Below are 26595 nucleotides of genomic sequence, written 5' to 3' on the forward strand. Positions count from 1 at the left end.
AGATATCCGCCCTGCGAACAATTGCTGAGATCTCTGATTTGGAAGTTCATCCAAGAACTGTTCAATGCACATCGGTTAAACGCAAGACTATATAGCAGACGCTCAGCTAAAATCCATTGGTTTCAGGAACAAACCGTATTGGCTGGCCTACATCTACAGTGCGAAATTTGAACTATAAAGTTGAAACGGGGGAACACGGATTATTTAGGGGCTAATTTCGATGTAAAATCTTCAATTCAAACAGGTAATACAATATTCCACCCAGTGTATGATACATGGACAGGGTAGCGCAGTATTGAAAGTTTTTATTCAGGAATTAAATAATTAATCACAGTTTTTGTATCCCACCAAGGTCTTTAGGAAATTAATTTGTTTTTAAAAGTCGTTTTCCTGGTTTTTGGAATTTTATTGGGTACCACACTTTATTAATGATTACATTTAAAAAGTAAAAATAAAATGTAAGTAAGCCAAAATGGAAATCAAGGGCTTATCTAAAACACAGAATAAATTGCTATAAAGACTCCACCAAGCCAAAAAAAAAACATAAAAAACAACGAATCTCTTAATAAAGATCTACACAGGTCAGATTTAATACGTTGTAGGGAAAGGACTATGGCAAATGTATACAAAAAGATGATACGGCATTTGTTTGATATTATACAGGTACCACCAGCTCAAGTGGAAACATAGGTATTGTGCAAGTGGGAGAAGAACCGCGTAAGGTTGAACATGCCCTCAACAAAGACCAACAACAAAGTAAGCGGAGTTTATCCAGGCAGCGTCTCTATTTCGATGTCAAGTTTAGTATCAATATTGCTGCCTTTGCTGCAATTGAAATCTTTAAAAACATCAGAGCTAAAAATAGCAATATAATTAAACAAAAAAAAAGAAACAATGAATCGATCACTAGAACTTATATTAGTAAAAATTCCGAAATGTCGAGAGATCTGGAAACACTGGACTGGCTCCGCTCCCGTCAGTTATTAACATCGTAACTCACTACGTTGATCTTTGTCGGAGACATATTAAAACTTAAGCGATCCTTCTCCCACTTGCACAATCCCTATGTTTCCAGTTGAACTGGTGATATATGTATTTTAAGTTATAATTAACCAATTATTGAATAAGTTATGTGGAAAGTATATAAAAAATATATGGCATTTAAAAATATGGCAACTTTGCCTGAGAACTATGAAATGTTATTTTTGTACTTGATCCATTGTGTATATCAGAGCACCTGACACTTAATATTACTGGTAAAAAATTTGTCTTCACTTCACATTTTCCACCACCAAAATTCACCTGGAATGCGGACAGTTTTTCTAACAAAACCTATTTTTCTTTATTCGAATTCCAATTCGTGATCCTGGACTTCGTCGCACATTTTATTAAATTCTGTGACCCAGGCCTCTTCTTCGAGCTGCAAAACAATTTTTACAATGCCCACATAAAAATACTTTAAAAAAAATCAAACATACGTCCACTTTAGTTTTTTTCACCTTCCTCTTCTTTCTTTCCCAATCTGTCTGATCCAAATCTGAAGAGTTTAGTCTCTTCCTCCTCTTACACGTTTCGTGAGGCGGCGACTGAAATTAAGACGTTTTACATGAGATTATGACGCATTTTAGAAAATACTATTCACCATATTGGCCAGCATCTCTTCAGGATCCTCAAATAAATTCACTTCTCCAACTGCATCTTCAGTAGAATCCTCTATTACTGACATACTCCCATCCATCACTACCTCTTCATTTTCCTCATTAAAACTGACGTTTTTCTGTACCTTCTTCTTATACCTCCTCAGCTTAGACACATCAAACCTGCAAGGGCCCATCTGATCCTTATTTGCAACCTCATTCATATCACTACTCTCATCAAACCCAAAATTTAATTCTTTGTTTGATATATTTGTTAAATCCCCCAAACATTTTCTTGAAGCGCCTCGTTTCACAGGGCTATTAAAAGCCTCATAGTCATATAAAGAACCTTGCACTGCTTCATTCTCTTTATCCACATTACTCTCAACAAAATCAAGTATGCTCTGCTGATGTAAAATTTTCTTCTGAGGGCTTTTTTTTAGAGCTGTCTCTGGAGAAACATTCTTGAATTTTTCCACGAAGGTGTGTTCTAATACAGATTCCTGGCTGATACAAGGCAATGCATTGCGTTTGAGGCTCAAAAAATGGGGGTTATGCTTGATGTTGCCACAGTTGAGTCTCCAAGGGCTAGATGTGCAGTCCAGCATGGTACTGTTGGCATTAGGATGTTTAGTAACAAAATCAACTGGAGATTCACTATTCAAGAGGATGTTACTCAGTATTTTTATTGGGGTTTTTGCTGGAGCATCGAATCCAAAACAATTGTGAATGGTTGCGTCTAAAGTGTCTTTTGAATTATTGACAATGGGTTTTCCAGTGGTGATCACATCAGTTATATTAAAATTAGGTAATAGGGAATCACAGTTCGGAATATTTGTTGCTGATTTCTTTGTGCGAATTGGGGTGCTATGTGTGCCAAAGCAATTGTCAATGCTTGTCTTTAAAGTCTCTGGTAAATTATTTACAATCGGTTTTCGAATGGTGATTCCATCATTTAAATTAAAGCTTGGTAAAGAGTCAGCAATGGGAGTATTTGTCAATATTTGATTCATGCAAACAGGAGTCCCACGTATTGAGACTTTTGGACTGGAAATTCCTTTTATTGTTTCATGTCTCTGCAGAATCTTTTCAGACACATTCTTTACAATATTTGATACAATATCTTCATAAGCCTTTTTGTTTGCTTTCTTCCTGACAACCTTTCTCTTTCTTTGAGCAACAGCTTTAGCCTCCTTTTGCTCAATCTTCTTGAGAATTTCATGTGTGTCCTTATCAAACCCTATGGAAGATCTATGAGTTCGTTTATTTCCTTTTTGCAGCGGGCTCGAATCGCTAAATTCATACAAATCCTTAGCCTCTTTTTTGTTATCTTCAGGCAGCTTTTGCCTGTAGATAGGGACATGTTCTCTTTTTGGACTAAGACTTTTCATTATTGATTCTTCTTCAATATAAGTTTTGGGTATCAGTATCCTTAAGTTGTGCACTTTTTTCGTTGGAGTGTCATATTGAGATTCAGATTTACGTTTTGTTCGGACTTGTTTTTTAGTTACAACCTTTTTATTGGCTTCTAACTCACTAGGGGTGGTTCTGGCTTGTATTTTCTTTCTTCTGCGGTCACACTGATGACTAGTAGAGGCTTTAGCTGCTTGGACATCCTTCTGAACTTCCATGACACAAACATTAGTTTTATCGACAAGGGGCCCTCTTCTAGACCGGGTAATCATTTTTCAGAGCACCCCTACATTTGTAACGTTAAATAGATATAAACAATACGAAATTCGCGTTAAAATGCTTAAATTAAAATTAAAAAATATTGAGATCGTATTAAGATTTTACGAGGGAATCAGAATTTAGGAATGTTTGTTATTATTTGCGATTTAAATAGAACTGTCAAGCATTGACAATAAAAGTCAATTTGAAAGCTTTAGCATCTGTCAGTTCTATATCTTACCGCCTACTTGATTATGAGTTGAGAATGAACGGTGTTGTACTGACGAAAGCTTTTAGGAACGTTAATTTTTGTAACTCATATAACGCATGTGTAGTAACCATAAAATTCATTAAAACTCTTGTAAAATAACTGATCAGAAAATTATCATCGACTGTCGCTAAGAATTAGAATCTGTTCGGTATTTAGAAAAAAGCCACTGCTGTTTACGTATTTTAATGTTTTGAGGTTAGTTTACGCTTTTTATGCACCGCTTGTCTATTATGCTTCAGCTGTCTTACAGGTTTTGACTTACGTCACATTGCTAGATTAAATTATTCTCACCGAGTGCCGGGAAGTTTCTCTTAAGCCAGTTTCATGTTTTCTTGTACTTTTTTATAGTTTGATTCTATTTTAACCAAATAAAAGTCGTAAGTATTAGTTAAATATAATCTAATCCTTTATTTAGTATCTCCCGGCACAGTTAACTGCCAATTCCTGTTCTGCTACATCACTCAAACCAATCTCTCAACCCCCGTAATAGCTAGTTAAAACTTGTTTCTTAAAACCAAACTATATTTCAGACAATGGAGATTTCCGACGAAAACCTCCAAACCCTATCCCGGTATCTTCAAGAAACCCTCAACCCCAATGTAAACATACGCAGGCCTGCAGAAAAGTTCTTGGAAGGCGTCGAAGTGAACCAAAATTACCCTCTGCTTCTACTCAATTTAATTCATAAACCTGAGGTTGATATGACTGTGAGAATAGCCGGGTCTGTAGCATTCAAGAACTACATCAAGCGCAATTGGAACCCTGAAGAGGATCAACCTGATAGGATTCATCAGTCAGATAGGGTTGCCATTAAGAATTTGATTGTAACACTCATGCTCACATCACCTGAGACAATTCAAAAGCAATTGAGTGATGCCATTAGTATCATTGGCAAGACAGACTTCCCAGTAAAGTGGCCCGAACTCATTACACAGATGGTTGAAAAGTTTGCAACAGGAAATTTTAATGTTATCAATGGTATTCTTCGAACTGGACATAGCCTCTTCAAAAAGTATAGATATGAGTTTAAATCCAATGAATTGTGGACTGAAATCAAATATGTCTTGGAAAAACTAGCTCAGCCCTTAACTGACTTGTTTGTAGCCACTGTAAACTTAACTCAAACACATGCTAATGATGTGGCAGCCTTGCGCACCATTTACAGCTCCTTAGTGCTGATTTGCAAAGTTTTTTATTCTTTAAATTTCCAAGACCTTCCTGAGTTCTTTGAAGACAATATGCAAGTTTGGATGCAGAATTTTCATTTATTGCTAACAGCTGATCTGAAAAATCTCCAAACAGATGATGATGCTCCAGGAGTGATTGAGCAATTGAAAACACAAATTTGTGACAATATTGCTCTCTATGCTCAGAAATATGATGAGGAGTTTCGTCAGTATTTGCCCCAATTTGTGACAGATGTGTGGAGTTTGTTGGTGGGAACTGGATTGGAGACGAAGTATGATTCATTAGTATCAAATGCGCTGCAATTTCTTTCTTCAGTGGCAGAAAGAAATCACTATAGGAATTTGTTTGAGGACGAGCAGGTGCTGAGTAACATATGCGAGAAAGTTATTATACCCAATATGGAGTTTAGGTAAATTAAACAATATTTATTATTTGATTTGTTGTGTGGAGATTCCCTTTGGTTCCAGTTTATATTCAGGCCGGTACTCACCTTTTAGAGGTTGAATTAAATATATTTTCTCAGTTGTTTTATGCTAGAGAATATATAATTGATGATGTTTTGTATATCAAAGTACCTTGAAAATACCTTAACATACTTACCTCATGTCTACTTGTAAATATGTATTAAACACCAACCACTTATCTAAAATCAACCTTTTTTTAATAATATACCTTATGTGAAAAAAATTCGATTCCTCAAAGATTGACTGAATAATGAGTACAGAGAGATTTCCTTTAGAGATATATACAGTTATGTTAGTTTCAGTGTGTCACTTCTTATATTTATTAGGTTTTTCTGACCAAACAAAGCAATTTTCTCTTAATATATATATTTCATTACAGAGAATCGGATCAAGAACTATTTGAAGACAATCCTGAAGAATTTACCAGACGGGACATTGAAGGCTCTGATGTGGACACTCGAAGAAGAGCTGCCTGTGACTTAGTAAAAACCCTAAGTACACACTTCGAGCAGAAAATTGTGCAAATCTTCAGCCAGTATTTGCAAGTGATGTTGGCCAAATACTCAGAAAATCCTAAGACAAATTGGCGCAACAAGGACGCCGCCTTATACTTGGTGATTTCTCTCGTAAGTCGAGGCGCCACCCAAAAACATGGTGTAACTCAAACCAGCAAACTTGTGAATATTTCACAGTTTTTTGAGCCTCATGTGTTACCCGAGTTGGACAGAGCTGATGTAAACGAACTACCAGTTTTAAAAGCTGCGGCGATTCGATATATTATTACTTTCCGTTCAGTTTTACCTAGTGAACTAGTGATTTCCACGATTCCCCAACTGATCAGACATTTATCCAGTGAAAGCGCAGTTGTTCACACGTATGCAGCATGCTGCATTGAAAAGATTTTAATGCTGAAAGACAGCAACAATCATGAGGTGCTTACGCCTGCTCAAATTCAGCCATTTACTGCAGATTTAATCGGGCAGCTGTTCGGAGTTTTAGAGAGGCCTGTCTCCGAGGAGAATGAGTATGTAATGAAGGCCATAATGCGCAGCTTTTACTTAATGCAAGATGCAGTTATTCCGTATTTAGGAGTCGCTTTACCAAAGCTGACAAATAAATTACAGGCGGTGGCCAAAAACCCGTCAAAGCCCCACTTCAATCATTATCTATTTGAAACCTTATCCTTGTCTATAAGGATCATTTGCAAAACCAACCCGGCGGCTGTAAAGTCATTTGAAGATATTCTATTCCCCATTTTTCAGATCATTTTGCAGCAAGATATTCAGGAGTTTATTCCTTATGTGTTTCAAATTATCTCTTTGCTAATGGAATACTCCTCTGTAGGAAATATTCCAGAGTCTTACCTACAACTCTTGCCTTGTCTTTTAGCCCCAGTCTTGTGGGATAGGCCCGCTAATATCAGTCCCCTAGTGAGACTTCTACGAGTCTTCGTCAGTAGAGCTACAGCTCAAATAATAGCTCAAGACAAACTATCAGGTTTTCTTGGCGTATTTCAAAAACTCATAGCCTCAAAAAGCAACGACCATGAAGGTTTCTACCTCATGCAAAGTTTAATTGAGAATCTTCCCAAAGAGAACATGTCCCCTTATTTGAAACAAATATTCTTCCTGCTATTTCAGAGGCTCTCCTCGAGCAAAACTACCAAGTTTATGATAAGTTTTATAGTGTTTTTGTGTCTGTTTGTAGTGAAATATGGCCCCGCCGACTTGGTCTCGCTGATCGACGGAATTCAGCCGCAAATGTTCGGAATGGTACTGGAAAAAGTACTCATTCCTGAGCTCCAGAAGGTAAATGGGCACATTGAACGCAAAATCGTCTCTTGTGGGGTCAGTAAATTATTGTGCGAGAGCCCTGAAATGGTAGACGGGACGTATGGAAAGTACTGGCCGCAGCTGCTGCAAGCATTATTGATGTATTTCGAAATGCCCCCGGATGAGTCAACCCTACCCGACGATCATTTCATAGACATTGATGATACTCCAGCGTATCAGACCTCAAATGCTCAATTGAGCTTTGCAAATAGCAAAAAGGAAGATCCGCTGGTCGGAATTGGAGAACCGAGGCAGTTTTTAGTGCAAAGCTTGGCTACTCTGAGCAGAGGTCAGCCGGGAAAAGTGCCCACGCTAATTAGTAATACTTCATCGGAATCTCAGATGGTCATTCAGACTTATTTATCGAAATTTGGAGTTCAGTTAGTATAAGCTTATATTTAGGTCTCTATTCTATGTTGTATAAGTATTTTTTTATTATTGAATTTGCAAAGCTAATTTGGATTGAATAATAAAGACTGCGCTTTGAGTTTTTTTTTGAAAAGTTTTCTTGAAGAACTTAATAAAGTTTTGATTGAAGCATATATTTGAAGAGGTATTGCGTCAGGCGCATACGCAATGACGCAATGAATAATGAATTTCATTGTTTTGTGAAATGTTTATAGCTTTGACTTTTCTGACAAAGACAGTCAGCTGATAAAATTTCGAAACGAAATAAACAAAAATTTATCATCATTCTTCCAAGATAATTTTTAGTATAAAACTATCAAAGTATTGTTTCTTTTTTATGGGGCTTCTGGACTGTTTCGCAAACCTCAACATGCCGTCCTGCATTTGGTTTGAGAGGGACAAAAGAAACGCCTACGCCTCGATGCTTTCAGGCCTACTGGTAACATGCTCATCCAAAATCATTTGATCAACATTTAACACCAATCAATTCAGTTTTTCACAGCCTGGTGGATCGTCATTGACTCTGCTACCGTTGATCCAAACCAAATCCCAGTGGGATATTGGATGTGTGGAATTGCAGGGACTCTATCATTGATTATGGTCAATTCGGTCTCTAATGCTCAAGTTAGTTTTCTTTGCCACAGTAGTTAAAAGTGGTTTAATTTTGTTTTTTTTTGAGAGTAGATGAGGGGAGATGGTTATGAAGATGGGTGTATGGGCACACGAGGCTCCAGGATATGGGTTTTTATAGGGTTTGTCATGGGTTTTGCCGCAGTGATTGCATCTTGCAGCATTCTTTTTACTGTGTACATCAATAAAGGTAATAGTGTGAAGTGACTTGGTAAGGAATATGGCCAGGAATCATTAGGTATTTTTTTAGATAAAAAGGCCCCAGGGGTAGCGCTCTTTCTTCAGAATACTTTGATCTGTGTTGCCTCTATTATATTCAAATTTGGAAGATCTGAGTATGCTTGGCATTAATGTTACAACAATCATTTATGAGTATTTTAATATTAAGAACATTATTATTATTTTAGGATTAATTTAATTGAATATTTGTAATATATTAATTTGAATTAAATTATTTTCCTTCAAGGATTAACACCATGATCATTAAAAAGAACCTTACAATAAAGTCAACCTTAAATGTAAGATGTTGATTAAACCATCAGTAAGTCATTAGACTCACAACAGGAGAACAGGTGAACTTGTTCCTCAACCACCTGCTCTACAGTTAAGCTGGAATAATTTTATTAAAAGTGGGTCACAAAGAACCATCAACCACTAAGGCCCATAGCTCTAACATCATTCCTATTAAACGATTTAAAAACGGTAAATTGTAGATCATTATCATGGTGGAGTATCCCCTTAACACATACCAAAATGCATTGAGTAGAACATTTATTGAATATGATCAATCCTATAGCATTTAGTAAAAATAATGTATGTGCTTATTGTTCGCTATTCTGGATTTAGTGAATGCCAAACGTGCGTGCGCCTTAATAGCAAGGACACCTGCCTTTATTTTGAACCACAAATTAACGCGAAATTTAAAAGCCGAAAGAATATTGAGTTCAACAGACAGTTCAAACTCACAAATAATTTTTTACAATTACCACTGGTCAGTTTCATAGTGACTGTCAATCTTACTTTCTGCTGTTGAATTTCGCATGAATATATGGTAATGGCTTTACAAGTAAATGAAAGAATATAGGAGTAATTTGAATAGAGGATTTATTATTGCTAAGATGTAGTTTAAGTTTTGAATTTTTACCATTGAAGCGGACGTAGATAAAGTGAATATGAAGTAATGAAATTGCAAAATAGAAATTGCTTTGTGGTTATTTCACAATTGATTATTACAGATAGACAGAATGAAATTGAGCTACAGACAGAAAAAAACTTTAATACAAAGCGCTCATAGACTAAGAAAAAAAACAAATAGAGAAAGCAATTGAGCTCAATTTCAATCTCTATTTGTGTTTTTTATCTATTTTATATTTAATCTAATTTATTTCTCAACACTAACCACATCTTGATCAGCAGGAAAAATGTTATCTCGTGTACCGGTTGTTTAGGTACCTCAAAGATACAAATATCTTATTATTTACAGTTATAAGAAAACAATCGAGTTATTTGAATTGAACAAAATTTAATTAACAAATTCTGGCGTTTCTCTTAACACTTTAAACAATATTAACAATGAATAGACAATAGATACCTTACAAACAAATATATACATGAAACAAAACAGGATAAATCGCGCGCCAATCCACCCAGCGCACTTCGAGATTAAGTGCACAGCAGCAAATCCGCCCACGAGTTGATTACTTAATAATGTTTTATGGTGGTTCGCAAGAGGCGACAAAAATATACAAATAAAGCAACTTTTTAAAAGTCAAAAGAAAACATAAATCTCGCTTCTGAGAGTTACTGGTTGGCAGTTTAATACAAGCAGCGTGTCCAGAAAACGAAATAACAACGAAATTGCACTTTCTGTTCCTTATTAGTAGATACCACATATTCCCCTGTTTAAATTAAATCAATCTGCACTTCTTGCCTAGAAGTCACCCGAATATAAACGTAAAAGTCAAGTTTTCTCATGTTTTATGTAGAAATTAGAGGTAAAAGTTCCTAGCTATAATAATAACCTGTTAAAAAACTATTTTACTACTCGATAAAAAATACAGGGTCCTCAAAAATAAAATGGTATTTAATGGTTCTTAATATTTATACGTTAATAATTAGATATATCACAATAAAAAATTTGACACTGTAGAACAATATAATGTTGTATACGTAGATATTATAATAGTCGACGTTTTGCTTCTCAAAACTAAAACTCTCTAATGGCAATTCTCAATAAAAGTGTATCTCTCACTTTAATCAGCACAAACCGAATTAAGCATTATCACAACTAATAAAAACCTCTTCCGACTCAAGAAAGATCAACCATACATTTAGTTATATGAGATCAAGGTTTTCCAAAACTCTCCCTCTTCAGTGAATATGTGAAATTCGCATTCCCAGGCATTCAAAAGTGAACTAATTTTTCTCTGGGGATCAAAATCATCATCCATGGGATTTCGCAATCATCAGTCTTAATACACGAAAATAACTATCTACAGAAAAAACTCTTTTTTACAAGTTAGCTATCTGGGTCTATAAGGGCTAACCCGGGCTCCCCTTCGCTTATCAACGAGTGAAGTTTGCCTGGATCGTTGATAAACACCTTTTTTGCTAAAGTCTGAAACAATAATGACTGGTTATAAACGTATTCTGAGCAATTTCAAGTGACAAACCTTTAAGCTCTCTAAACATTGGTCCCCGTCACTGGTGTTGATTTCAGTGAGCAGACTGTTGGACCGCTCCAATTCTGCATACAATCCAAAGGGAATTTTAGCCAAACACTCCAGCTTCATTATGTGCAGCTTGGAACGTAAATGTTTAGCCAGATGGCCGTGTATTCGGAAGGCTACGTTGCAGTCCGAGCACTTAAACGGCCTCGGTTCGGAAGACGATTGGGCAGGGGATGAGGATAACTGATAACAGAAAAATTTACATTGAGGTACATCACCCCATTATCAAAAAAAAACTCTTCGTAGTTTTGGTCCATTTAACTTACTTTACTGTAATGACCAGCGCTTCTCTCGTGTTTTTGTAAATGCCCCTTAGTTCGGAAACTCACTGAACAGGAATCGCAGCGAAACGGCCTTTCTAAGTAGTGAATGTTCATGTGTAGCCTAGAACAAAGATAAATGGATACAATGTTTCTGTATACATTTAATGGACAATTTAAACGTATTGGAGAATAAGTTTTCTATGCTAATAAGTTTCAAGACTACTCTACCAATCAAGGTAACCGTCTCAATGGACCTCTCAATGAACGTCTTTCATGGACGTTTCTTGACAATTGGTGAACGAAAACCCTTATCTAAATAACTTCTTCCTTAAAATTTCGCAAATTCTAACCACTTCGTACTTACTACACTCACCTCAATTGAAATGGTTTGTTGAAACTCTTCGAGCAAATGGTGCAGCTCTTATTCCCCTCCGACTTGACAATGAGCTCATTGACTGCCTTCTTATTGAGCACGAAATTGCCACCTTCCACTCCATCAAACTGCGTCGCCAACTTCAGATACTCCGATGCCACGTTCTTAGCTGACGTGTTCTTGTCCAGCTTGACCTGTTTGGTGGCCACATCCGCCAACGTCTCCATGGCGCTGTTGTCGTACTCTGCCACTCTTGTAAACTCTCCGCTGCTGTTGCTTAGCATATCCACATCCTGATAATTCGTTTCGGACAGTTTTCGATTGCGATCCAAGTTTCGGAAATTCATATCTTCAACCGCGTCAGCGTTGCAATAAAGGCGTTTGTCGGTCGAGGTTACCGAGAGGTCCATGACTTCATCGTTGCGGTGCAGCTTACTCTTGTAGCTCTCCTCTTCGAGGATTTTACGCTTACGCTCCGCTGATGGAGGCTCCTGCACTATCACATCATTGACTTTAAGGGTAGGAACTGGGCTTGGCAGGAATGAAGTTTTCTCACTTGGCGGAGCCTCCTTGACGTATTTCTGAATCACATGAAATTGTCTTATATTTTTGGGCTCGCTAGGCGTCTCTTTCCTGTGATTCTCTACTAGAGGGCTTGTGTAGGGATACGTCAGAGGTCGACTGCTACTTTGGGTTTTACCCAAATAAACTGCCAGGCTTTCTTCTTCTTTATCTTTTTCGCTGCTGCCTGAGATATTAGTATCGCTTGCAATGGGCTTGAATTGCAAATCGTCCAAGATTTTGTTTTTCGCATAATTGGTCTTTGATACATATGCGACTTCTTCGGTGGTCATAAATTCTGGTGTAGGACTCGTAGTTCTCATCATCCCTGCGGGGCTCAGCATTTCAGTTGGTGAGGTTGAGGTTTTTTGAGATAGAGATAAGAGGCCGTAGGCCGCTTCGTGTTCTTGCTGGCGCGTCATTGATTCATCTATACAAAAAAAAACATTTTCACGTAATAGAACATTGATGGATCTAGAGACGAACCACTGCTGTCCATGCCACTGTCATCAGTGTCCGAATCGCTGCTTTGAGACACACTGAGCCCCGTCGAAGACCCACTGCTGGTCGCCGTGTAGTTTTTCGTGTGGGACTTACTCTTCATATGCTTGGTCAAGTTTCCTTTGGTTTTGAAACTGTAAATTTTACACCATGTTATTAAGAAATTTGAACCTGAAATGTTGATAAGTATATCTCTTAGTACAAGATTTTTATTTATAAAACGGTAAGTATATGAGATCACGGATTCTACATTTATATTGTTGCAGTACCTCGTGTATATAGGAAAAAAGAAAAAAATGTCAAAGTCCGCTGAAATGGAATGTACTCAATTTCCAATAGCGGAAGAGGTGCTCTAGTATAAAAAGGAAGACGTGATTTTTATGTTCAAGTGGAAAACATTGAAAAACTATTGAATTCAAGATTTGAATCGATTTTAAAACATTTTTCGACAGAGACTGAGATGCCTTTTGTATTCTGGTCAAAATGGTGGATACACTCAGTAATGTGAGAAAATGTTATTTTGTTATCAGTTATTAACAAAATGATGAATGCACGTAGTAAGAAATATTGGAGAAATTGCGGAAATTCAAGATTTAAACCACGTGTATAAGTAGGTAAGAAATACGGTGACATAGGAAACATGTAAGACCTTATCACTTTTTTATTTATATAGGTAAAATCATGAACATTTCGGGGTATATTTAATATATGATTAGGTATTTATTCAGTCTAACTGCCATTTATTAGCACTTCTGGTTTGACCGGGGCTGGTCATAAGTTTTTTGAATTACATGGAACCAATTACATTTCTCTATCCTATTTTATTAAAATTGCCTATTTAATCATGTATAACAAGTTAACATTTTTTACTTCGTTGACGAAAGAAACGAATTTTACTAAAGTACATGCAGATGGTAAGAAGTGAAAAATATATATTCTGGATCCGAAAATAAAAAAAACTAAAATAAGGCGTTTCATCTTAGTTTTTACACCAGTTTTTGTTGTTTTCGAGGTATTTTTAGCAACTTAAAAAATTTGCTGATTTCTAAAGCTAGTGGGTTGGAGCTCAAAAAATATTAATTTCCTAAATTTTTGACGTTAAACTTCTGTTTCCATCGTTTACTTGATATTAAGAAATTTTCGACTTACTAATAATAATATAGTAGCAAAAGTCAAACTCTAATACATGGCATTTTCACCCAGTATACTTCAGCAAAATGAGAAGATACCATAGCAAAAGAGATAAATAACAAAATGTGATTTCCTTATGAATTTTTAAAATTCAAAAAATGTTAAACGTGTATACTAGACGGAAAACTTTCACATAAAGATTTAAATCGACGTTTTCCAACAGAAATTGAAATATCTTCTAAATTGTGGACAATATGGTGGATGCGCTTTTAGTAATTGCGACATACAGTAGAAATTGAAAATTTAATTGGCGTTTATCCAAAAAATTTACTACAAAAAGGAGCGATAGTCATGTAGTTTAACAGATAAGTTGTAAAACTGGACTTTTTTAAGAACTTCTTGAGAAAATGACGAAAACGCACAGTAAGTGGAAAATATACAAGGTGGCTGGCCATGAAAAGTACCTAAATGAAAAAGAAATACCTACCTAAAGTTACAGTGATTGCAGGTGTAAGGACGATCATTCGAGTGAGTTCGGATGTGTTTTTTGAGCATTGAGGGCTTTTTGCATCGGATCCCGCATTGCTCGCACACGTACCGACCTCGGCCTAGCAAAAAATCAAGTACTTACTGTTGTAATTTATCTATTAAGTCGAGTCAATCAAAACAACAATTTAGCTTTAAATATTCCATCCCCAAACTCACCTCTTCCTCTAATATAAGGAGACTCCTCGTTGCACTCGTACCCTCCTACGAGCCCAGCTTTATGCCCCTCATCATCCTTTTCGCTCCTGCTTGGCAACTCTGTCACCAAAAACTGAAACAACCTTACACACTCCATTCCACAAACTCCCAACAACTCACCTTATAACTTGAATGCATTATTAAGTTGGCATCAGTCTTCCCCGCAGTAACAAACTTCTGATTCCTCTGTCTCGAATCATACGCGCTCACATACATTTTGTCCACTTTAGTGTCCTGCTGCCTCCACTCCGAATACATACTCAACTTCTTGAAATGGGGCACGTAGAAAGGCTGAGTTTTGTTCAGGGTGCAATAAACTGGTTTAGTTGAGCTCTTTAGGCCTAAATAACTGAAGTAGTTGCCATTGAAGAGGTGCTGGGCATATTTCTTGGCTACTCGGGGAGTGTCAGGACTGATTAGGATTTGGTTAAAGATAGTAGGTGTTAGTCCATGGTGCTGTTTCAAGGAAGCAGTGGAGGGTTTAAGTGCTAAGGTGTTAGGTCTAACGAATTTCTTAGGTTCGCTTGAAGCGGTTTCAAGGGGAGGTTTCACTTTGAGGGGCTGTTCCGAAGGTTTCGGGGAAGAAGCGACTGTAGTAGTCACAGTGGTAGTTGATGGTTGGGCCCTGCTGGGATACCCCATGTCGATTGGTCCCTCTGCTGGTCCCGGCATGCCAGGCACGTACCTAATGACTCTACCGTTGACCAGCAAATTCATTGGGTTGTATAGGTTGTTGGTTTGGTCCGTCTGCTTTTGAATCTTGGATATGTGCTTAGATTCCTGTGAAAACATTCCGGAAAGTTTGATGTTGGGGTGCTTCAAATTGGGAGCCAGGAGCTTCACCGCGTTTTGGCTAAAGTCTGTTATATTCGGGTACTTTTGCACACTCGTTTCCTTCTTAGGACTCTCTGTAGGTTTTGATTCCCTATTTTCCTCACTGAAAGTAAAGTGATTTTTGCCCAAATTAACCACATCGATGTTGGGCGACACAGAGGTATTTTCGTATACTCTGATTATGTCTCTATAAACCCTGGGTTCTTCCTTCGAAGTCTTGTTAGTAAGCACAGTTCCTCCAGAGTGTAAACTAGATTTAAGCACTCGGTTTTCGTTCATTGTGCCCTTGGGGAAGTCAAAGCTCTCCACCTGTTTGGCTGTGTCTTTGCTATCAATGATGTAGCTCTTACTCTCTCCAGAGCTGTTGTGTATCTTTACCTCCCCCCCAAAGAGCTTGTGATGCTTTTTTTCCTCGTGAAAGGGAGCTGGAGAGGGGAGGGTGTAATTGGGCGATGTTTCGCTGGTTGGACTGGGGAGATTCACCGCGTCAAAGGAAAAAGACTTGTTTTTGTCCCCCTCCACCAAGCGGGTTTTGCCCAAAAACGGCCCTGGTGAATTTAAAGGAAAAACTGCGCTTTGGAACTGGGGCATACTATCGAAAGCGTTTTTGTTTTTGGTTAGTATGGAGGCTACATTGACTGAGCTACTCCTGGTATATTTCGCCTCTGAGGGCTTGCCTTTGCAGCTCCGCAGTTTGTGCAGTTCTAACTCTGTGACAGTCTGAAAAATCATTTTGCAGTAAATGCACTGCATGTCCGAGTACAGATTCTTCAACAGCAGCTCTTTGATCAGACTCTTCTGCATTACTGGTTCAGCCGCTTCGCTCATGCATCTCTTTCTATTCTTATTGGTCAAGTTCAGTGGTTCATCATTATATTCGTTATTGTTAACGCTATCAGCCTCACTGAAGCCTCTCCTCTTCAACAATCCTGCAGACTCACTATTAACGATAGAGTTGTTCTTGCTGATAATTTCGTTGATGTGATGAGACAAGTCATTGCCACTTATAGCTCTATTGTCGTCGTGCTGTTGCTGGGGATGAGGAACCGTGTGGAAGCGAGGTTTGTATGGCTTGTTTCTGGCACCTTCACAATTGTTATCGTCACCAGGGTAAACCTGCTGCGTTTGCGTGGCGTTATCAATGTAGCTCTGAGATTTAGAGTCGGTTTCTCCAGTTGACGACTCTTGGGCCTTGACTCCCAACACTCGATTGGCGTGCGTTCTGGACCTGCAATGTTTGTACAAATTGGAGCGCGTTTTGAAGCTAAACCCGCAGCTGGTGCACGGAAATGGACGTTCATTGGTGTGCGCCCTTATGTGCTTCTGCAGCACGCTCGGCTTCGAGCACACCAAGTTGCAGTAGTTGCACACGTACTTCCCGGTGATGGGGTTCCTCTCGGGGGTCGGCAATGCTTCCTCGTTTTGCTGTTGCTGCTGGTGCTCATCCCCGCAATACACATCGTTCCCGATTGGTCTGCTACTAAATGACGTATCAAAACTATCTCTATCTGGGCGCAGTGGCACTAAACTAGATGATATGCACGATTTGGAGTTCCCACTACTTTCGCTTACTGATATGGAAGACTTGCTGCTGTTGCTGGTGGTCTGGAGCCCCTCGTTATTTGTACTTTGGTTTGGCACAGCGGTTGCATTATTGTCTTTGCCATTGTGCTGGTGCAATGGCTGCGGCTTGCGTTCCACGATGCTCAGCTGCTTCTTGAACTTCTTGTGCAGGTAGTTGTCGACGCTTCTGTCCATCGCGGTTCTGCAACACAAAGCAGGATTACTACCACGTATTCGATGTGGGTTGTATTATTTTTTAGCGTTACTACATGTTATGAATCACTAACACTCGCCGAGAGGCAGTGATAAACGCCGCGGGGAGATAAGAGACAATGTAGATTATGTGGCGTATAAATAAACTTATCTGGCTACTTTACATCACGAGTAGAGCGCGTTTAAGAGGGTGCTATACCGGGTGTGCGCGACAAAGTTACCGGAAAAGAACGATCAATCTTGCCAGATCGTTTGGAGTCCCAGGCTAATCTAGGATCCGCTGTAGACCGTAGATGTTGTGCTTGGATGCACTACCAAACTTATCAGATAATTATCAATTAGTGATTTCTCGGTAATTTGCCACGGTTCCTGGATAATCGCACGTAATCTTTATGACTACCAATATTACGAATTTAGGAATTTCCAGCGAAATTTCGGATAACGATTTCCATGGCATCGAGGTAAATCAAGGTTCTCTATCTTTGGTTAGTTGAGAGTTAAGCTTTCCTAAACACCACGGAGGCCGTCTCAATGATACACCAAGCACAGAGCGCAAGAATGTCCTTCCCAGAGAGTAAGAAACTTCTGTCCGGCAAACGCGGATCGGCGGGACTTGCGAGGGCTGGCCCCACTCGCGGCCCTCTTTTAACAAGACGTCAAGGAGTCGCGAAGAGCGCGAACCCCAAAAATTAATGCCAAAGCGAAGTCGCGGCGTGACCAACGCAAAACAGGCCTAGCGAGCAACTGAAGATTAATGGCCAGAAGATCCACCAGCAACCTGGGGAAACCCTGTGACACACACCTTCACATGGTCCCTCAAACCTCAGTCGTCCGGACTACAGGGCGTTACTTAAGTAAGTGGCCAAACTTCAAAGGGCGATTTAGTCACTCTAAGACGAAAACTTTATATAAACGTAGTTCTGGTAATGCTTCGTTTTCAAGATACAGGGTGTTAAACTTTTTTTTAAATCGGTTTTTCGTAAAACCTTAATAATCCTTTAGCCGATTTTGTTGGGATTTTACAGCCTTATTTATAGTTATTATTGTTAGGTGTGCGCCACTGACTTTTCTAAAACTCTTACATTTTTTTCGCATTAAGTTGAATACTTATGTTTATACACACTTTTCATCTTAGAATCACTCGAAGAATCACCTCTTGCAGTTTGGCCACGTACTTAAATAACACCCTGTATATGCCCAGAAACCAACACATGTGAACCCCAGAACATTGATTTTAAAGCTTTTGAATTGTAGTAGGGTTAATTGAAGTCACTTATCATACTATTGTTTAACAGTATTAACCGCGGACTGCAGAGGGACAGCATCGCTGCCATACCATAAAATTGTGACCCTCCTAATAGTGAGGAAAGTCATTTATACTGGGGGATTTAGAACTGTGGGATCGAACTTATAGGGATTATTCAAGGCAAAAATTGAAGACATTTGTGGATAGGAACCCATGCCCGGAAGCGTCTCCCTTCCAAAGGTGCTACGACTTTATAATGCTTTAAGACAGTTATGTGCAAAAATCTGTTTTATTGAGTTTTTTAGTGCGTTTTATTTGAACTTTCTTATAGAAAATAACACTACAGAAATTGTTAAAAATATTGTGTTCGGACTCGAATGCACCTGTTTAAACGACGTACAGGGTTTCTGCGGACTTGGCCAAAATTTGATCATTGTTTTGAACGACTTCAAATGCCGCAGTAATTCGTGCAATCAGGTCTTGCTCCGGTTTTACTGGCGTTTCATCAACCAGATACTTTACATGTCCCTACAAAAAGGAATTTAAAGATGTTAGATTGGGTGACCTAGGGGGCCACGGAACTGGACCACCTCTGCCGCTCCAGTCTTGTCCAAACTGACTATCGAAATATGATGCATTCAGGTTCAAGGACTATATTTTGAACGATTTCTGTGGGGTTATTTTGTAAAATAAATTAAAATGAAACATGCTAAAACTCGACATAACATATTTTTGCACATAACTGTCTTAAAACACCATAACGTCTGCCATAAATATCTTCTATTATTGCATTGAATAATCCCTAGAAGCTTGACTCCGTAATTCTGAATAACTTTGTATATGCTTTGAGGGCCTCCAGCAGTGACCTCAACTCCTGTCAGAGAGGCTCCATGTGTGCCTTAAGACATGAACAAGACCAGTTCAAGAACTTCCCTCTAAAATTGTTACAAATCTCAAGATTTCACAATAATGAGCAACACAATTAAAGATGTTGGTAAGATCGTACAACAAAGCTGCACGGACAACGCCGTAGTTAAAGGGAGTGTGGAGGAGCTCTAGAAATGCGAAAAAGGCATTACTGAGAAGTACTTACATAAGATCGAAATCAGAATTGCGGAAGGCACATCAGTTCCTTGCGATTAAGAAATGAAATAATTTCAAGATGATACGTTTCTCAATTACTCCGGATAGCGTGGGAAAGGAAGAAGAGTATAGGGCAAGGGCCCTTTGGGACAGCCAGGGAGACGCCCACTGGATAGCGAGCAATGAATTGCATGTTTTAGTGGACGCTATATGGCGGAGATGGGACACTGCATTCGGCCCATTTCCTGGGGTCCCACTGGCCAAAGAGGACGCCCGGACCGATTCACTGAATTTTAACGATCTTCTTTCAGCTAAGATGTGACCAGATGACCAAAAGTAAACAAAATTCTCGACTTTAGCTCCTCGACCTAAATGAAAAATTCCATGAAAACCAGAATTGGCCGAAACTTGTCGAACCTTGAAAACTGATAATTTGCGAAATTCTCAACTGATCTGAACCAAAATTCTCGATTCACCTGAAGCAACCCGATTAGAGGATATTCGAGATACTTAACTAACTTAAATAAAGTCGACAATATTCTTGACTAACCCGAAGAGATCTATGCAAACCGAATTTTTCCGGCTAACCCAAACTGACCAGTGCCAAAAACTCGACTGGCCCAAGCTAAAAATCGACTAAAGCGAATTCTCGACCGACTTGGGATGGCCTAAGCGGGGAATTCTCTGCAGTTATGGGGCTGACTAAAGTGACATTTTGCTCGATCGCACCGAGATTTTATGGAATTTACGGTTAGCCTGAAGTGACCTTCAAGTGGCACTTGAATTTTTCTCGTCATCCTGAATTAATAATCTAAGGGTGTTGGCCGATGCGTAGACGAGAGATAGCGAGGCACGTAGGACCTCGCAATCTCAAAAAAGATTAAGTGTTTAATTGCATCGGGAGTCAATAAGTGATTATTAAAAAGTAGTTATGAGTGCCTCGAGAGACCCGACTTATCGAGGAATGCGCGCACGGCAATTGATGAAGTAATAGGAAGAGTTACCATGATCACTATCCGCCGAGGAGCGACTGCACACTCAATACATCATTGTCACCGTTTTGTGCGAATTTACACGAAGGTCACCACCAGCAAATGCGGCGACGCAACGAGTCATCACTTTATAAAAATACCTCCAGTTCTTGTTATTTAACGATTCCGCGAACCATTTTCGTTCCGCCTAGTAGTGATTCCACAAACTTGGACGCGTTCGTTCGAAATTCCTGAGGTTTCGCTTTAAAAAAACGAGAGCGTCATTTAGTCACACTTTTTGCGCGCCATAACTAAAGGAACACCGTGAGAGGATTTCTACGAGCGCCCCTTTTAATCGTTTTCCCAAAGCAGCATAAAAACGTCATTCCATTGGAAATGTAAATAAACCGATTAGCGGGCACGAGCGCTTTCGCTATAAATAAAGTTGATTTGCTGGAAGTGCGCGATTTCCAAAACACATCCATTTCAAACCCTCGATTTCTGGATTTTTGGAAGCGGCCCAACGGCCAGAAATAATTTCTGCAAATTTCGCTACTTTTAACTGGAAGGTCCGCTGCAGGTGCCAAGCGTTGACCGCACTTAATGCATAACAATAACGAGAAAATAAGCGGCAGTCCCTCGATCTCTCGCGTATACATCTGTTTTTATCAGTAACGGTCGGTCAGGTATTCTCGGAATCGCCGAGTACCGCGCGTTGGTCGGAACCACAGGCGGTACCCTGGTGGAGTCGCCCATGCAACAATAATTTCCTTTACGCCATTACACAGCGGTTATTTTCATTCTCGCGTAAGCACCGGCAAGGGAAAACTCAATTAGCGGACGTTTAAAAATAGCGACGCTGCTCGGATTTTCCTGTAAAATTGGCAATAATTTCACTAACGACGACCTTCGGTTGGGTTAAACTTAGTAGGCTGCATTCGTCGAAAAATAAACAAACAATGAGAATATTTGTTAGTTTTGCATCGATTTTAAGACAGTTATAACATCTTGTAACGCAATGGCGACTTTCTATCTCACTCGAAGGGGCGTAAGGGAGGAGCGCAAAGCAGGTGCAAACGTCGCTGTTCGGGCTACATTAGCGACCATCTTGTTTTTTTTTATAAAATCGCGTTGGCGGAAAAATGACAGAGAAGCAAAATACATACGCCAATGAAAGAAACGAAGCCAATTGTTTATAACCTCAAAAATTAACGTTAATAGTTGTTGAATATCAACGTTAATTTTTCCCCATTTCTAGTTAATTCACCCCTCGACAGCCCTTTCCGCGTTAAATTGTATGAAGATCTTGTTTATCATGAACATGGGGCGTTGGGGAAAGAAGCTCGCCTCTAGAATCCCCTCTTTATTCAAGGCTGCAAACTCTCGGTTATTATTTATTTATAATAACGTCACCCGCTTGGGGACAAGCGTTAGTGCCACGGTTTGAGAGGAATTTAATATTTTGGGCAAAGCAAAAGATGTATCCGCAACCATCCCATTATACTAAGTGTCAAATTATTTATGTCCTGTTAAGTTGATCGGGGAAACAAAGCTCTTGTTAACTTGGAAATAGAAGTACAACCTGGGTCCAACGCTCTGTTTCAACGGAAACTATCCTGCTACCGAAGTTACCTGTACTCGAATACTGTGGGCCTTAATTGAATAGCTTTTATGGGAACCAGCGCTTTACTGCCCCATGGACATTCATTGAAATAACGCCACCGTTTCCAGGGTTTTTTTCGCCCGGAAAACAATAACTCGACTAGAAAAACACTAGTAGGTATTATTATGCATTCTACAAACGAATACAAACTATCAGTCGACCTTTCCCCTTAGCCGATGATGCTCTTCAACAACAAAGCGATTCGAAAACAGGATAAAAGCGCGCTATATTTCCACGTCCATGTGAATTAATCGGTTTTTAATTGCATACTACTTAATTCCTAATATTTTCCGATGAAATCATCGCCCCTGTTCCGCATTGGATTGTTAACTAGAAATGTTCTTGGGCGACCTTGCAGGAGCCCACTGTCGCCGACAGACATGACTCAAAAGGTCCTTGAATCGGGCCGGAATTCTAAGAAAAAACAAGTGTTTACTACCTCTGCGTTGTATAACACCATAAACTTATTGAACCCAACCCAAGAACCATGTCTGGCGACGATTCTGGGAATTTCTTCAGAAATCACCCCCTTCCCGTCAGAGAACAATCAGAACGTGGTGGGCAAAAACTTTCGGGCAGCGTTTGTTGGCAACAGGCTCGTTAGTAAACGTCATTACGAAGTTGTTCACATGTGGAGGTTAAAGGAATCTGTGCGGGGGTCCGGGGGGAACCGTGTTGCTCGGTTCGAGACAGACAGCGTATGACGCCAAAGTGATAGTCTAGCTGGCGCCAGTGAGGCTGCGTTGCCGCGTTGTGTCGAGGCCCCCTTTTGCTCTCGAGAAAAAATTGTTTTTGATGAAATTAGAGGTGTGGTATAGAGGAGATTAGCTCTTAATGACGCTTCACAAGTCAGGTTAGTTCGGGATAGATCAGGCAAGACATTGTGAACTTTCCAGCGAAGTCAGGCCAGGCTAGTCAAAAATTAAGGATATTTTTAGTAACGTTCTCAGAACAGTTACTTTAGGTTAGTCCAGGTTAAGGCTAGCGTTAGTGTTGAAATTGGAGATACGGTGTCTAGCTTGGGAATTGAACTAAAGGGAAGACCAAAGATGATTTTAACTAAATAGCTTTTAGTCGTGTAATTCGCAATTATTGATTACTCTAGTCAGTTTCAACAGCAAAGGTTTCAGTTAGGTTCCTTGAATCGTTTTATAAATTTGTTATTTGCCCAGCAAAAAAATTGTTATTTCAATTCAGTTAAATGTAAACGAGGCCGAGAATCCAAGGCAGAGGCCGAGCAGAAGTTATTCAAAAAGTGGCAGAGGCGCTGCGAACAATACGCGAGATAGTCCAGTGTTCATAAAAGGCATTGAAAAGTGGGTAAACAGGAAATTTGGAACCGTGGATTTTTAGGCCGCACAAGCAATTCCCTGTCACGGGGTGTTCCGCAGTTACCTGAACAGAATCAAGAAGCAGGAAAATGATTAATGCTGGTATTGTGAACTTAGAAACTCGAGGCACATCCTTTTTGTGTGCACAGGGCATGCGAAAATAAGACACAGGAGAAGCTCGGTGGGACGACTTTGACAGTGGAAGACATAGCGGAAGTTATGCTGACAGAGGAGGAGTCGTGGCATGTGACGACAGTTATGTTAAGACGAATGACGAAAAGAGAAGAGCTGGAAGAAAGAAACAGGGAAAAGGCAATCCATCAATGGGAACCGGAAGAAGGGGAATGTATAGAGTGACTATAGAGTAATACCGTTTGAACCCCGAAAACAATTGGAAATCAGAAGAAGCAATAAAAAATTTCAACACCTTATCCCCCTTGAAGTATCGCTAGTCTAGCAGTCTTAGGAGGAAATTCCGGGAAGAAAGAAAAGGGGTTGCAGTGAGCAGGCGGCAATGCCTATTAGTGAGTCCAACATTCCTAGATCGACCAAGATTTTACTACCAATGATCCAGAATGGTAAAAAAGCATTTCCCTAACCTCTCTATAAACAAAAAGTTAATTAAATATACCGTGACCTTTCCGATTTTTGATGTCATTCGAATACGGAATATTCCCCTTTAAATTTCGACATTTAGGTCCCAGTTCAAGTCAATTTCACTATGTTACTGTGTCCCTATAAACAATAGTAAGACGCCTTACGGCAATTTTGTTTTAGACTCTAAGAAGTTGGGTTGCAGACATCCATAAAATATCCTAAAAAGTTTAGGCCTTAAAGAACGAGGAAATGGAAGGAATAGCTCGCCCAATCACGGCTTCTTCGCGGCAGTTGCTTCTCAAGGAAGTTTTGATCGTTTGAAAAAACGGCTTGTGTCGGTAAATCTTTGAAAATGAAAATTTTGAGTACTTTTATCCATAATTTATTTGAAGTTTTAATCTGGTAACTATCCTGAACCTGTATCCATCATAATTAACCTGAATCGAAATTGACTTGAATGGAAAATTTGCAGCATATTCAACTAACCAAAATCAACATTAATTAGAATTGTAGAATCATGTTTTAGCTCCCATAAAGTGTATTGATTGAAATCTTTGGTTCTTCAACACACCAAAATCTGATATGTTTTTGCAACTTTATCAGGACACAATTAGGAGATAGCTGAGAAAAACTAATTCGATTCCCAAGCACTTTGAATGGTCTAAAACTACAAGATATTTTGGATTATGTTTTCAAAGATGATTAATGTTTTTTGTATCAAGAGTCACTCATCATACACATTAGAGAAAATGAGGGGGAATTCGATCTTAGACTGCATAAAGTTGATTCTAAGGCTGACTAAATATAGTAAGTCAGAAATTGAAGATGCAGAATGAACAAATATAATACTTTTTTAATAAATGAAAAGAATATTTATTAAAGGATTGGACATCCTTATCTTGGACACACATATTTCAGTAATTGATAACAAACTTTAAAAAATGCGGATTACTAACTCAGTTCAATTTAGTTGCTGTGAATATGGAGAACAATCCAATGATGAACTTCAAATCCAATAATGATCTTATTTTGCAAAGTTTGTTAAGAACACCTCAAAAATTTAGCTCTGGGGAACTTAGAAATGCTACTTGAATTGCCAGTATGGATTGAATAAAAGCTTGTTGTTGTTGCACAACCATGGCTCAAAAGTCAGTTCAGGTCTGAATGGTACTTCATAAGAATAGCATTGCAGTCAAATTAAAAGTAAATTTAATTTGTTACGGTAGATGTAGAGCAGTGATATTTTTATATTATATGTCTATTGTAAAGTTTCTATGAGAGGATATATTCTTATACAGTTGTCACTGGCTGGAACAATATGGTTAGAATCCATATAGAAGGGACGGTAACAAAAGCCTTTGATAGGTTTTCTTCACAAAGGACTTGATGTGGCAGTAAGTAACCCTTTTCTCACTTTTTAAAACCATTTTTAAGAGCTAGAGTGAGATTAATGTCCAGCACATTGGAATGCCATTGTGGAACTCAATGCATGACCTTGAATATGAAAAAAGAGACTATTTACTAACAAACCAATTGTTTACAAACTGGTTTGAACATGCCTGTCCTCTACCTACTCAAGATGAGGAATAAACGTAAACATGCATGATTAAATAAACAATAAATTGAACAAAATTTAACTTGAATCACATTATTACCTTGTTAAGCCAAATTTTCAGAATTTCTGAGATAATTCAAATGCGAGAATGTTCTCAATCAGGTTTTATCAAGCTTTTAAAGGGATTACGTCCCATGAATGAACGCGCGGAAATAAACAAACCGGACGTGGCAACGTCGCCTCGTACAATACCCATGCAAAATACTGCTCAAGGTTCAATTTTCCTGGAACTATTCGGATTAATTTATCAGTTTCGCAGCCCTAATTACGCAATAAACGGACAAATTGAGACTCACCGTATCTGCGGGGAGAATCGCCCACGACTGCTTCAGGCGGCACGGCGCACTAACTTCTGTTTACATTATTATTCTGCCTTGTAAAACCACCTTCCCGCTCATCTCACGGACGGCACCTACTGCTGGTGAATCAGGGGGGCCCCCGGTACGCACTCTTTTCACTGAAATTCAGCACGAAAAGACGGATTTGGCACTGGTCCTCTCTCTCTCTGGTGCTGTGACGCGACGACGTGTTTTTTGCTGAGTCGAGTTATTTATTCAACACTTATCTGTAATTTATTAATGGGTTCCGAAAGTACTTGGTGCTGCTACGAGATAATCGAGAGGTACTGCGTGTACGGTACACACTAAATATGATATGGAGGGTCACAAGGCGCCATGTTTACCACCCGATCGGTTTGTCTCTGTCGCTCGGACGCAACGCACCGATCCGTCTGTCACTCTCGGTTGCGGCCAACTCAGATCCGTAATAATTTTGTTGCTCTTGCCTTGCACCACGTTGCCAACTTTCACTGCATATTATCCACCAGATATACATTTAAATTTGTTTACATTTGAAAAGAGTGATTACCATCACATTATTACTACTTCATTTTTCCTCATTAACTAACAATGGCAAGGCACGATTAATGCAAGTCAAAAAAGTTAGAAAAGCCCTCAGAAGAATCGGAAGTTCAAAATCTGTTCAAAGCAATTAGTGGAATTTTGAGAGAATTTTAAGGAAATGACAACATTGATCCGGAATCGCCTGTCGCCCCCGCCCCCCCCTGAGCGTCAACC

The 26595-nt window shown here is 39.1% G+C and overlaps 4 protein-coding genes across 7 annotated transcripts in view; 2 read left to right on the top strand and 2 right to left on the bottom strand.

Annotated features, from left to right (window-relative positions):
• Cse1 (chromosome segregation 1) overlaps positions 1-7548 on the top strand; it is a 39260-nt gene extending 31712 nt beyond the window's left edge. For 2 of the 3 annotated variants that reach the window (XM_066389787.1, XM_066389786.1), the window contains exons 2-4: positions 3896-3956; positions 4110-5176; positions 5611-7548. In XM_066389787.1, coding sequence (XP_066245884.1) covers positions 4113-5176; positions 5611-7453 — 2907 coding nt within the window. In that variant the 5' untranslated portion in view covers positions 3896-3956; positions 4110-4112 and the 3' untranslated portion in view covers positions 7454-7548. Of the gene's footprint in view, positions 1-3854; positions 3957-4109; positions 5177-5610 lie in introns of those variants that run through there. The other variant, XM_066389785.1, reaches the window with a different exon arrangement.
• The window catches only part of LOC136408683 (transmembrane protein 50B), a 35533-nt gene extending 26981 nt beyond the window's left edge, over positions 1-8552 (top strand). The window contains exons 2-5 of one of the 2 annotated variants that reach the window (XM_066389810.1): positions 7786-7910; positions 7964-8095; positions 8156-8291; positions 8352-8552. In XM_066389810.1, coding sequence (XP_066245907.1) covers positions 7809-7910; positions 7964-8095; positions 8156-8291; positions 8352-8452 — 471 coding nt within the window. In that variant the 5' untranslated portion in view covers positions 7786-7808 and the 3' untranslated portion in view covers positions 8453-8552. Of the gene's footprint in view, positions 1-7777; positions 7911-7963; positions 8096-8155; positions 8292-8351 lie in introns of those variants that run through there. The other variant, XM_066389809.1, reaches the window with a different exon arrangement.
• Positions 396-3439, bottom strand: LOC136408186 (uncharacterized). Its single transcript, XM_066389044.1, has 3 exons — positions 1643-3439; positions 1479-1586; positions 396-1420 (listed from the first exon to the last, which is right to left on the bottom strand). The coding sequence occupies exons 1-3, from the start codon at positions 3320-3322 to the stop codon at positions 1343-1345; spliced, it is 1866 nt and encodes a 621-aa protein (XP_066245141.1). The 5' UTR covers positions 3323-3439; the 3' UTR covers positions 396-1342.
• A 1051-nt stretch (positions 8553-9603) lies between the features above and the next one.
• On the bottom strand, positions 9604-26284 carry shn (schnurri). Its single transcript, XM_066389748.1, has 9 exons — positions 25816-26284; positions 14524-17002; positions 14365-14476; positions 14147-14267; positions 12514-12662; positions 11467-12457; positions 11097-11214; positions 10774-11013; positions 9604-10718 (listed from the first exon to the last, which is right to left on the bottom strand). Exons 2-9 carry the CDS (start codon positions 16993-16995, stop codon positions 10620-10622), a joined length of 4302 nt encoding a protein of 1433 aa, XP_066245845.1. The 5' UTR covers positions 16996-17002; positions 25816-26284; the 3' UTR covers positions 9604-10619.
• Between the last annotated feature and the right edge of the window lie 311 nt (positions 26285-26595).

Source organism: Euwallacea similis, chromosome 4 (assembly GCF_039881205.1).
Source record: "Euwallacea similis isolate ESF13 chromosome 4, ESF131.1, whole genome shotgun sequence".
Lineage (NCBI taxonomy): Eukaryota > Metazoa > Arthropoda > Insecta > Coleoptera > Curculionidae > Euwallacea > Euwallacea similis.

Coding starts and splice junctions, on each gene's coding strand:
- LOC136408186 (XM_066389044.1), bottom strand. CDS start 3,322: ATGATTACCCGGTCTAGAAGAGGGCCCCTTGTCGATAAAACTAATGTT. Junction 1,587..1,642: donor AAGAGATGCTGGCCAATATG/GTGAATAGTATT, acceptor TCTTAATTTCAG/TCGCCGCCTCACGAAACGTG. Junction 1,421..1,478: donor TGAAAAAAACTAAAGTGGAC/GTATGTTTGATT, acceptor ATTGTTTTGCAG/CTCGAAGAAGAGGCCTGGGT.
- shn (XM_066389748.1), bottom strand. CDS start 16,995: ATGGACAGAAGCGTCGACAACTACCTGCACAAGAAGTTCAAGAAGCAG. Junction 12,663..14,146: donor TGCAATCACTGTAACTTTAG/GTAGGTATTTCT, acceptor TAAAATTTACAG/TTTCAAAACCAAAGGAAACT. Junction 11,215..11,466: donor AACAAACCATTTCAATTGAG/GTGAGTGTAGTA, acceptor TCTTTGTTCTAG/GCTACACATGAACATTCACT.